The 13,120-nt window shown below is 36.0% G+C and overlaps 1 protein-coding gene across 4 annotated transcripts in view; it reads left to right on the plus strand.

Moving 5' to 3' along the window:
• The window catches only part of vaspb (vasodilator stimulated phosphoprotein b), a 52,358-nt gene extending 40,445 nt beyond the window's left edge, over positions 1-11,913 (plus strand). For 2 of the 4 annotated variants that reach the window (XM_059506132.1, XM_059506131.1), the window contains 9 exons: positions 3,051-3,301; positions 3,793-3,953; positions 4,515-4,572; positions 6,769-6,796; positions 6,889-6,928; positions 7,112-7,168; positions 9,324-9,396; positions 10,593-10,650; positions 10,740-11,913. In XM_059506132.1, the coding sequence (XP_059362115.1) occupies positions 3,051-3,301; positions 3,793-3,953; positions 4,515-4,572; positions 6,769-6,796; positions 6,889-6,928; positions 7,112-7,168; positions 9,324-9,396; positions 10,593-10,650; positions 10,740-10,777 (764 nt within the window). In that variant the 3' untranslated portion in view covers positions 10,778-11,913. The remainder of the gene's footprint in view (positions 1-3,050; positions 3,302-3,792; positions 3,954-4,514; positions 4,573-6,768; positions 6,797-6,888; positions 6,929-7,111; positions 7,169-9,323; positions 9,397-10,592; positions 10,651-10,739) is intronic. The other 2 variants (XM_059506133.1, XM_059506135.1) reach the window with 2 other exon arrangements.
• The last annotated feature ends 1,207 nt before the right edge of the window (positions 11,914-13,120 follow it).

The raw sequence follows: 13,120 nt of genomic DNA on the forward strand, positions 1-13,120 counted from the left end.
ATGTATGACTTTTTATGTTTTTATATTAGTTTGCACAAGCAATGTACTTTTCTGAATATCTTCTAATATTTCTGCGCGCGCACAAATGTGCTATTAATTTAATACACCAGTGCATCGCAACAGTGTTTCGTTCTTTGAATGAATCAGATTTTTAACGAATCAGGTGAACAAGTGACTCCACAGTCTCATTTGTTTAGCTTCTAACTGAATCAGCCGTTTGAACAAATCGTTTGATTCTAAATCATTTATTAAAACATGGACTTGCTGTCACCTACTGGCGGTTTTATTGTCATCAATATTTATCCATGACATTCCTAAACCAGACAAGGTGCCAGCACTACCAGCACAAAAACACATTCAGCAAAATATTGACCAAAATTTCTTTATTTCAGGCACCAGAAAAATAAAAAAAAGCTTATAAATAATAGTTAATTTAATAAGGCAAAATTTTCATTAAATAAAAACCATTTTGGAACAAATATTGAAATTGAAAGAAAAAGAAACTGACCACACCATCCCCGCTGAAATATTTTTACAATTCAACCACTGATTGTCATCTCAACAAGTAACAAGTCTGCCACGTTTGTTCTGATCAACTGAGGAAAAAAGCATTACAATAAATCACACTACCAATGGTGATTTAATCTAACGATCCATTAGCTCACATCACATCAAACCCTGCAAATTATTATTGTTATACTTTATTCTCAAATTATTAATGTAAACAACATCAGCAATGCATGACTATGAGTATATATGTGTATTAGCATGTAGATTTCAGTTTCTGTACAGTCTAATCTCTAATTGTCACATCATTCGAATTTCATATTAAGAAATTCTTTTAACCCAAAAAGCAAACTATGCTCTCATCGAATTGGTTGTCTTCAAAATACACATCTTGTGTAAAACCCAGGCTATCTGTAATCAAAAGCACATTTAAAACTGGAATATACAGGTCCTTCTCAAAAAATTAGCATATTGTGATAAAGTTCATTATTTTCCATAATGTAATGATAAAAAATTAAACTTTCATATATTTTAATTCATTGCACACCAACTGAAATATTTCAGGTCTTTTATTGTTTTAATACTGATGATTTTGGCATACAGCTCATGAAAACATTAGCAAAAAATTAGCATATTTCATCCGACCAATAAAAGAAAAGTGTTTTTAATACAAAAAAAGGCAACCTTCAAATAATTATGTTCAGTTATGCACTCAATACTTGGTTGGGAATCCTTTTGCAGAAATGACTGCTTCGATGCGGCGTGGCATAGAGGCAATCAGCCTGTGGCACTGCTGAGGTGTTATGGAGGCCCAGGATGCTTCAATAGCGGCCTTAAGCTCATCCAGAGTGTTGGGTCTTGCGTCTCTCAACTTTCTCTTCACAATATCCCACAGATTCTCTATGGGGTTCAGGTCAGGAGAGTTGGCAGGCCAATTGAGCACAGTAATACCATGGTCAGTAAACCATTTACCAGTGGTTTTGGCACTGTGAGCAGGTGCCAGGTCGTGCTGAAAAACGAAATCTTCATCTTCATAAAGTTTTTCAGCAGATGGAAGCATGAAGTGCTCCAAAATCTCCTGATAGCTAGCTGCATTGACCCTGCCCTTGATAAAACACAGTGGACCAACACCAGCAGCTGACATGGCACCCCAAACCATCACTGACTGTGGGTACTTGACACTGGACTTCAGGCATTTTGGCATTTCCTTCTCCCCAGTCTTCCTCCAAACTCTGGCACCTTGATTTCCGAATGACATGCAAAATTTGCTTTCATCCGAAAGAAGTACTTTGGACCACTGAGCAACAGTCCAGTGCTGCTTCTCTGTAGCCCAGGTCAGGCGCTTCTGCCGCTGTTTCTGGTTCAAAAGTGGCTTGACCTGGGGAATGCGGCACCTGTAGCCCATTTCCTGCACACGCCTGTGCACGGTGGCTCTGGATGTTTCTACTCCAGACTCAGTCCACTGCTTCCGCAGGTCCCCCAAGGTCTGGAATCGGTCCTTCTCCACAATCTTCCTCAGGGTCCGGTCACCTTTTCTCGTTGTGCAGCGTTTTTTGCCGCACTTTTTCCTTCCCACAGACTTCCCACTGAGGTGCCTTGATACAGCACTCTGGGAACAGCCTATTCGTTCAGAAATTTCTTTCTGTGTCTTACCCTCTTGCTTGAGGGTGTCAATGATGGCCTTCTGGTCAGCAGTCTTACCCATGATTGCGGTTTTGAGTAATGAACCAGACTGGGAGTTTTTAAAAGCCTCAGGAATCTTTTGCAGGTGTTTAGAGTTAATTAGTTGATTCAGATGATTAGTTTAATAGCTCGTTTAGAGAACCTTTTCATGATATGCTAATTTTTTGAGATATGAATTTTGGGTTTTCATGAGCTGTATGCCAAAATCATCAGTATTAAAACAATAAAAGACCTGAAATATTTCAGTTGGTGTGCAATGAATCTAAAATATATGAAAGTTTAATTTTTATCATTACATTATGGAAAATAATGAACTTTATCACAATATGCTAATTTTTTGAGAAGGACCTGTAATTTATTTTAATTCACGTGTTTCATATAATCTTTCTTGATTACAATCCACCATCAAAATGATTTTTTTTGACATATAATTATTCCAGCTGCTGTAGGAATAGGCTATAATTAAACAATCCTCCACCTGCAGGATCCTCAAATGCGATAGCCTAGTAGCCGGGACAACTTCTTTATGTTTACAGACATGATGTAAAGATGCAGTGCCATTACATTATTAGAAAACATTATTATAAGATAACTGTTGTTAATCGGGCTAAATTAAGGTGATAGTTTCGAACACTGGCTGGTTATTTATTTGCTCAAATATTGATTTTGGATTATTTTTAACCAAAAAAAAAAAAGTTACGACTGCAGCTTTAAATAGAGCATATTATTAAAAGATGATTAATGTGTATTAACATTATTTGCCAAAAATATTGGTTAAAACAACTTCTACCTTTGTTTCTGAGATGACTATTTTAATATCTTAATTTTTCCGTTTTGAAAATTGTGCTTTTGTTCAACAGTAGTCATTCCTCCTGCACCACCTTTGGCCCCTGGAGGTCCTCCACCTCCCCCTGGACCTCCACCTCCTCCTGGGCCCCCTCCATCTGGACCTCCCCCACCACCTGGACCTCCTCCCATGGGAGGAGGAGCTCCACCTCCACCTGCTCCTCCTCTGCCCTCTTCGGGAGGAGGTGGAGGCGAGAGAGGAGGACCAGGTGACGGTGGTCTCGCTGCTGCCCTGGCAGGTGCTAAACTCCGCAAAGTGCCCAAGGTGAGACAATGAGGGAGATTCACAGTAAGAGAATATCCAGATGTCAAAGCAATGAGTCACTTCCTGGTAAGGTTATTTACAGTCTTGGTGACATCACCTAAAAATGTAATTCCTTTTTAGAGGCAGAAGGTTATTTTAACCTGTTATGCTCCTTAAACTCCTTGGCTTGTGTGTGAATGTTAAACGTGTTTTAAGAAAGAAATGTGATCAAATCAGTATTTCATGTTGGAGAACGCAGACAATGAAACACTGGGAAATCTAAAACTTGTACACTAAACGTTTACAATCTTTTAAATTTATTCTTAAATACTTAATACTTTATGTAAAACAAAAACAAATACAAGCTAATAAATCCATTCACAAAGATGACATTTCATATAAATATACCTATTTAGCTTGAGTAGTTAAAATGTGGAGCCTGTTCTCCCATGATGTTTTGCACGCACATTGGTTCCTGGCTGCTGTTATTGACTCAGCGCTTCCTCCTGCAGGATGATGCTGGTAGTGGTGGAGGAGGAGGTGGCAGTAGTGGCAGCAGTGCTGCGGCCAGTGTGGCACCAGCTCCTAAAGCAGACAGCAACCGCAGCAGTGTGTCTATGCCCAGCGGAGGAGGAGGCCTGATGGGAGAGATGAGCGCAATTCTAGCAAGGCGGTCAGTAGAAAAAAAAAATCACTTCAAAAAAATTCATAAAGACATTATACATACGTCTTCTGAAGAGACATGGCCTCTTTATAAAAGGAAAAAATTTAATTTAGGCTTTTATTCACTTATAAACAATGATGAATAAATGAGTAAATCGCGTCAAAAATGGTAAACAGAATTTCAAACATGGTTGTACTTTTTCATGACACTTGAGAACAATTTTCACTATTCTTGCAGAAGCTCAAATGTCTTTGCTAAATGTGAGAACGAACCTCATTGGCTCTTGCATGTGAAGCATGCATATTTAAGCTTCTATTTACCATATTTGATGTGATCCGTGTATGTGCACTGTTCTTTTTAATCCATCAGTGTTTGGGTGAAATGAGCTTTCAGTAGAGGGACTAAATTATTATTATTTTTTAACTGACATTGTGCTACTGATACAGTTTTAGACTTTGAGTAGTAAATAACCCATACTATTCTTTGAACTCTTTGGCTTGTGTGTGAAGATGTGCTGTAAATGACTGATGTGTTTAGAACTTACTGTTGTCATTGTGTCTGTTGGCACAGGAGAAAAGCAACAGATAAAGGGGAGAAGCCACCCCCTAAACCGGAGGAGCCCAATAATGTATGAACACCTTCCATCTTTTCAGGCTCATTATGGATCATTTTGTCAGTTCCACAGACAAAGCATTTGTGTTTTTTCCCCTAAACTAAACTGCTAGTTACTTGCTAATCATGTAAACAACATGCTAGTAACTTGCTAATCATGCTAGATACATGCTAACAAAATGCTAATAACTTGCTAATCATGCTAGAAACATACTATATACTTGCAAATCAGGCTAGAAACATGCTAGCAACTTGCTAAACATGTTAGCATCATGGTAGTAACATTAATCATGCTAGAAACATGCTACTAACCAACTTGCTAATCATGTTAACGACATGTTAGTAACTTGCTAATCATGCTAGAAACATGTTAACAAAATGTAAGTAACTCGTTAATCATTTCAACAACAAGCTAGTAACTTGTTAATCATCTTAGAAACATGCTAGCATCATGCTAGTAACATGCTAATCATGCTAGAATCATGGTAGCAACATGCTAGTAATTACTAATCATCCTAACAAAATGCAAGTAACTTGTTAATAATGTTAACAACATGCTAGTAACTTGTTAAACATATTAGCATAATGGTAGTAACATGAGAATCATGCTAGAATAATGCTAGTAACATAATCATGCTAGCCACATATTAGTGAACTTCGTAATCATGTTAACAACATGCTAGTAACTTGCTAATCATGCTAGAAACATGCTAGCAACTTTGTTAAACCTTCTAGTAACATGCTAAAAACATGTTAGCGACATTCTAGTGACTTGATAATCGTGCTTGCAAAATACTAATAACTTGTTAGTCATGCTAGTCACTTGCTAATAATGCTAGAAGCATGCTAGAAACATGCTAATGACATGTTAGTAACTTGCTAGTCATGTTAACGACATGCTAGTCACTTGCTAATCATGCTAGTGACATGCTAGTCACTTGCGAATTATACTAGCGACATGCAAGTCACTTGCTAATTTTGTTAGGAACGTTAGTATTATGATAGTAACATGCTAATCATTCTAGAATCATGGTAACAACATGCTAGTAACTTGCTTATATTAACATGCTAGTAACTTGCTAATCATGTTAAAAACATGCTAGTAACTTGCGACTCGTGTTAGAATCATGTTAACAAAATGTAAATAACTTTCAAATCACTCTAGAAATATGCTAGTAACTTGTTAAACATGATATAAACATGCTATAATTATGCTAGTAACGTGTTAATCATGCTAGAATTATGCTTGTAACATGCTAATCGTGCTAAAATCATGGTAGTAATGTTCTAATCATGCTAGAATCATGCTAACAAAATACTAGTTACTTACTAATCACACTAGAAACATGTTAGCAGCTTGTTAAACATAATAGAAACATGCTATCATTATGCTAGTAACATGCTAATCATGCTAGAATCATGATAACACCATGCTAGTAATATGTTAATCATGTTAGAAACAATGCTAGTAAACTTGGTAATCATGATAATAAAATGTTAACATCATGCTAGCAACATGATAACCATGTTAGAAAAAATGCTAGCAACATTCAAGTCATGCTAGAAACAGCCTAGCAACCACACCAGGTACCCTAGGAATGTGTTTTATACCTGTACCTTTATATCTGTTTTTTTCCCGATAGACTGTATTGCCTTGAAAACATTTAAACTTTAATCTTTAAAACTATTGTAACTTTTAAACTACTCAAAACTGAAAATTTTCAGATTGCAAGCTTTTAAAAATATTTCAAACTTTCTTGCTAGGCTAAAAAAAAAGCTAGGCTTTTTAAAACCAACGTAAAGTTTGTCTTCAAACTTTACTCATCTAGTTGTGACTGGAATTATCAAATTTTCTTTTTTTTTTTTTTTTTGAAAGCCTAACATTTTCTTAATGGTAGACATTGAGTTGATCACTGAAATTGGCTGCAGGGTGGTATTTGTTTGTGGGAAAAATTCTGCAAAAAGTTCCTGTAAAATTCCTGTATATCTTGTAACTTTCATGTAAATCGACCATTTAAAGTGCATGCCAAAGTGTTAAGTTACTTAAAGATGTTGTCTATAGACTTGAGATGGAATATAGCCTGTATTACTGTAAATGTAAGTACTAAAATTGAGTTAGACTTGAAAAGCCAGCACTAATACTGAACGCTGAGGAAACACTCTTTCATTCTCCTCTTGGTCTGTTTCCTTTCCATTGCCTGATGATCTTCAGGATGATTCTGACACTCAAGGCCCAGGCGGTAAGATAACAATGGATTTATGATCGAGATTTGTGACATTTAGATACTCATTGAATGTTTTTTCATTATCTGTGATTTTTTTTTATTAACAGAATTTAGGAGACCATGGGAAAAATCAGCCACCATGCCCAGGTAAACATTCTTTTATGCTTATTAGTTATACATGGCACTGAAAAGTTTGTTTGTATCAAGTTCCACCACTGTCTCCATTAGTTTGATGTTTGAAGAACTCCAGCTGTTGAGTGTGACTGTCCATAGGGCCCTGTAGTTTAAATTTAAAGTGAAGTATATATATACAGTACATGTCTCAAACAGGACAAACTCAGCACCCAGAAGTCTGGAGTCACCCTCTTCCTCTAGCCCAGTTACCAGGTATTTTTACAACAGTATGCTCTCGTGTGGTTATGGACTCACATTTCACTGCTGGTTATATATGCTATATATAATCTTGTATGTGACGAATAAAAATCTTGAATCTTGACTATCACTGCTGGCATCCCCATTTCCCCTGCTTTTACACACACATTTACCAACACATGCAACAAAGTAGTAAACCACTCAAGTCCATGGATTACACGGATTTTACATAGTTTAAAAGGGGTTTTAACATATTGCTTTGCATCATGGCCAAGAACACCCTTTAATCTTGTGAAAATCATGTAACACATGGGCCTTTGTAGCTTCTATAAAGCGTGTATATATATATATATATATATATATATATATATATATATATATATATATATATACATACATATATATATATTTAATCTCACACTACTATTCAAAAGTCTCTTTAAGCCCAGTAAGGCTCAATTTTTGAGGAGTACACTAAAAAATAAAATCTTGCGAAAACATTAATATGGTTTAAAATAACAGTTTAGAAATACTTTAGTATGTAATTTAAAATGTAATTTAATTTTTAGCAGCCATGACTTCATGTTCTTCAGTATATCATGATCCTTCAGGAATGACTCTGAAATGCTGATTTGGTGTTTAAGAAGCATTATTAATCATATTTTTATAATATTGCTGTGCTGCTTCATATTTTTTCAGCATTCTTTATATAGAATGCTCAAAAGAACTTTATTTATTTGAAATATACATGTTTTGCAACAATGTAGAAGTCTTTCAGTTTTGATCAGTTTGCATCCTTTCTTAATAAAACATTATAAAAACATTATAAAACATCTACATAACCCATGGTCTGTAGGCTACCATGGTCTTTCTGAATACTTGATTCTGATTGGCTGCGAGGTGTGCAAAAATCAAAGTTCTATACCGAAGCGCACACACACAGAAATGTGTCAAAACTGCCCTGAGACTTTTAGTAATAAAACACCATCAGTACTGAATTTTTCTCAGCAATGACGTGGTAACATCACTGTTTTTTAAGTAATAAAACTCTGTCGATTTGAGGGCCTGGTAATGGTGCTTGTGCCATCAGCCAAAACAGTTGTGTGATTCTGTACAGGATTAAGACAGTCTTTACTACTGGAGGGTGTTTTCATAAGATCAGCTATTGATACGACATCGAGTCAACCAATGAAAGGAAAATTTTACTTCATGGGGCACTTTTATTTTTGAGGACATTCTCAAAATCAGTCAGATTTAGCTAACATGTAATTTCTAAGCAGATCGTCAGCAAGTTTGTCACCAGTGTAGGGATAGATCAAGTATACCATACACACACAAACACAGTTGGTTCAGGCAGACTGTACTTAACTGGACCCATCATGTGACTGGAGTGGATTTTAGTTTCTGAGCTTGTTTGGCTTCAACTTGTGGGCTTTGGAAAACTCTTTGGCTTTCTGTAATGTCTGTAGATCTGTGCAGCACTGTCACAGTATTACATGCTTTTTTCAACAGGATTACATGCTTTGAAGATTTTTGAAATTGCCTTCAGGCTTGGATTCATTAAATTGATTCTGCTGTTGTGCTCTTATTATCCACTGGGGGCTCTCTGTTACTGACTATATTTCTTTTGTTTCCATATCTGTGTAGGAGCCCATATTAAAGCTGTCTCCACATCCATGACTTTAAACCACAGCATCACTTTTGGTCCAGATTTATATTAACCCTACTAACTGGTGTGCAAGATTAGATTTACAGTAGCACCCAAAATTGGTCTTCAAAATATGAAGTTAGAGGTGCACAGATGATGGACATTATTCAAAATGTATATTCTTGCAAATTTGTCCACTTGAAATTTTCATATATGACCTTGTCCATTGAAAGAGGAATTTCTGCTTTTCAGATAAAGACATGCATGAATATAGAAATGAACTGCACTCATAGCAGCCTTTTTGCAATAACATTCCAGTTGAAGCCATGGAAGTGGATTAGACTTTGATGTTGGTCTTTCCTTTGAATAAATCTTAAATTCTCTTTGGGCTTCTTTTGACCGGTTTATTGCATTTAGGGTTGGTGAAGGGAACATTGCTTTTGCCTTGCCTTTTTATTCTTATTTTTCCTATTCTTTTTTCCTAGTTCTATTTAATAAATACTTGTCTTCATGTATTTTCAGGATGAAACCCAATAGCCAGTCAGCAGAGCCCGAGAGTGGAGAAGGAGAGTCAGAGATGGAACGAATTAAGCAGGTCAGAACCAAAGAAATGTTAAAATGTGAACATGTCAATGGCATGTTATTTTTGTTTGGTACTGTACTGAATAAGCTATTTCATATATAAACATCTGTTATATACTCCACAAGAAAAAATAATTACTGAAATTATAAAATGATCGTAATACTGTGTCGCTTCCTGTATGATCCATGACTGTTTTTCTGTTTTGTGATAGTTGTTCATGAGTCCTGCATTGGTCCTGAACAGTTCTGTCAGCTGTTCTTCAGAAAAATCCTCCAGCTCCTGCACGTTCTTTGGTTTTCCAGCATTTTCTGCATATTTGAACCTATTTGAAAGTGACTGCATGATTTTGAAATCCCTCTTTTTACACTTAGGACAACATGAGGGACTCATGTGCAACTATTAGAGAAGGTTTAAATGCTCACGATGCTCCAGAAGAAAAAAAAACATGGACTAAGATCCAGGGGGTGAAAATATTGGAACAGAATGGAGATGTGTACATTTTTCTTATTTTGCCTAAATATATATATTTTTTTTTAGTACTGCCCTTCAGAGGCTACAGAAGATAGTTCTCTAGACATGTTTTTCAGAAGACAAATAAGTTAAGTTCACCATGATCATCAAATTGAAAAAGTTTTCAGCCCTGGCTCTTAATGCTTGATTTTTCCTTTTGGAACATCGGTGAGCATTTGAACCTTCTGTACTTGCGTGTGAGTGCCTCATTTGTATGAAAAGATGGATTGTGTGAAAAGATGAATCTCAAAATCATAGTCACTTTTGGAAAAGGTTCAAATATGCAGAAGATGCTGGAAAAATTAAAGAATGTGCAGGAGCTGGGGGATTTTTCTGAAGAACAGCAGGCAGTTTAACTGCTCCGGACCAACGCAGGATCATTGTGGGTCATCCAGGAAATGACAAAAATTATTAAGATTCAGTGGTATGTAAACTTTTGAATGGGGTCATTTTTATAAATTATTTTTTGTTATTATTTTTTTCTTTTGGAGTATATATATACATCTGTTATGTGAAACCGCTTATTCAGGACAGTACTAAACAAAAAGATAACATGCATTTTTCATGAGCTCTCTTATTTTGTTAAAATTAACATTTGCAGATTCTGCAAGGGGTATGTAAACTTATGAGCACAACTGTATGTGTGTGTATGTATATGTGAACATGAATTTGTTTGTATGTGTCCATCTGATGTTTAGGAACTGCTAGATGAGGTGAGAAAAGAGCTTCAGAAGGTAAAGAATGAAATCATTGGAGGTAAGAAGAAACATTTTTCCTTTGCATTTTTCTTTCTTTTTCTAATGATTATTTGCTGTGTTCATTTATTCCTGTGTGTTCTTTCACAGCCTTTATTCAGGAGTTACAGAAACGAGGATCTACATAGTCCCACAGAAATTGATGGGAAGGGATTACTTGGTCCTGAGAACCCAGGGATACACACACACACAAACACACACACAGACACACAAGCACACAGAATGCTTAATCACTACCTTTCAGCCCAAGATGAGCTTTCTTGTACCTTTACCTGCCCTTGTTTTCTTTCACATTCATCCATTTCCTTTCTCTCCACGTTTAGTTTTACATATTTAGTTTCACACTTAATGTTTTACATGCAGTACACATTGTCACCCTCACGCTTGATTCCTGTAATACAAAGTGCATAAATCCTCACCCACAAACTCAATACTTGCCTAAAGTTATTGTATTCAGGGAATAAAGCATATCAACTATCCCAGTGACTGTAACGGCCATATACAGACCCTCAGAGCTATGATGCAACAATAATGAGGCAAAAACAAGATGGATTTTGGAGAAAAAGACCTGCAGTAGTACACACACCACACACCACACACACACACACACACACCTCATGACCGGACCATCATGTCAGGTCCCATTCTTGTGCTTTTAGCTGGGAGATTTTCACATCAGACCTGGTTTAGGGAAGACAAAAGCATATATTTCACTTTAATTTGAAGCTCAGAGCTTTGTGTTTCATGTGTGGGTGCGTGTTTTTGTTTATGGCTTTTTTTTTTTGTGTATGGCTGCACTTGCCTCTCTTCATCAGTGCCATCTTGTACGTGGTCACCTGACCGCCACTATCCAGTGGTGCGAAACAACTGTTGTCATACTTCAGCCCTCATTTGAGATGTTTTTAAACTTTGTGTTGAGGTATAAAATAATATGGCCATGATCATTTTTGTCTGTTGGCCATGCCAAACTGCCTTGGAAAATACATATAAATATATAAATAAGGTATATATATTTGTTTTGAGGGAAAAAAGATAGATCGCTTGAGATAATGTTTCTATTTTAATGAAAATGATTGGTGAATGGGGACTTATTGTGATTATTATGTTTTCTTTTGAGAAATTATTTTCGGATTTCTGTTAAACTTCTGTTCCTTTTTTTTCTATAGAATATAGGCTTTTTACACTGAAATATATAAATAAAAATTGCGTAGAGACACTGGATTAGATGCCTTTATAGTCAAATACAGCTGCTTCTTCTACTGCACTTGTGTCTGCCTTTTTTTTTTTTTTCATCATACAACTACATATACAAGAAACATGTTTCATGGCCTTTGCCACAAACACATTTGGCTCATTCAGTAGATTATATTCTGTTCATTTAACTGTTGTTTCAGATACGAAAGTGGATATGACAATACAGGTAACCTAGCATTGTTACATAGGATGAGAAATACTGAAGTGAAACCTGAAATCAGCATTATTTCAATGCAAGCGTGTATATATAGGATTACAAAAGTAAAACTTACTCTTGAGCAATGGAAACATGTTTGCAGCTCATGACATGCGTCATCCACACATACTGGGCATAATAAAAACAGCCTTGCAATGAGATCCAGGAAACAATTTCTTTGACTATATAAATGTTTATTTAGCCGTGGCTGAGAGCAGCAGCAGAAGGATAATGAGCTGTTGTTTCCTGTTATGAATGGACCCAAGTAGAGTTGTCAACAAGTGCTACTATCTCACTCTGCTCTTAGTAGCCAACCCTGATAAACACATTTGGTTTCAGAATAGAGGATTAGAATAACCTCAACAACAGACCAAGCGGAGTGCAAAAGCAATACACAAATGTTGCAATTCTTCAGATAATATCTGTTCTTTAGAAATAGTTTTCTTTGTCACGCATATTTTTCACTTGCCACGGGCCCCGTCAGATGGAAATAAACACGGCCATAAAAAGAAGCACAAGAAAGTATTGTGTTAATCATTCGGTACAAAGAGTCCGATTGCCATAAAGTTGCTTTAATAGACCAGTTCAATAAACAAAATTTAAGATAAAATTTAACCTGTCATTGCATAATTATGGCTGCTATATAGTTAGTGCTGGGTAGTACCTGATTACATGTAATCTGGATTACATAATCAGATTCCAAAAATCAAGTAGCCTGCTAGTATTAGAGTATATTTACATACATTTTATAATAATTATCCTCATAATCAGATTAAAGTTACTTTTTTATTCACACCCTGGCAGTAAATAATTCACAATTTATTGATTCTTCCTAATTCTTCCTATTTTTATTTTCTTTTAAAATGTAAAATAATTAACCTCCTCTCGAGCAATTGTCACGTATGAAACAAACAATCACGCAAGTTACTAAAACACTGGTGATGTATAGCTGTGAAACACTATGTCTTAGTCATATCCAAACTGCCCCGGAGTAACGGTTTATTCGAAGTTGGACTAACAT

Source organism: Carassius carassius, chromosome 23 (genome assembly GCF_963082965.1).
Source record: "Carassius carassius chromosome 23, fCarCar2.1, whole genome shotgun sequence".
In the NCBI taxonomy this organism is placed as follows: domain Eukaryota; kingdom Metazoa; phylum Chordata; class Actinopteri; order Cypriniformes; family Cyprinidae; genus Carassius; species Carassius carassius.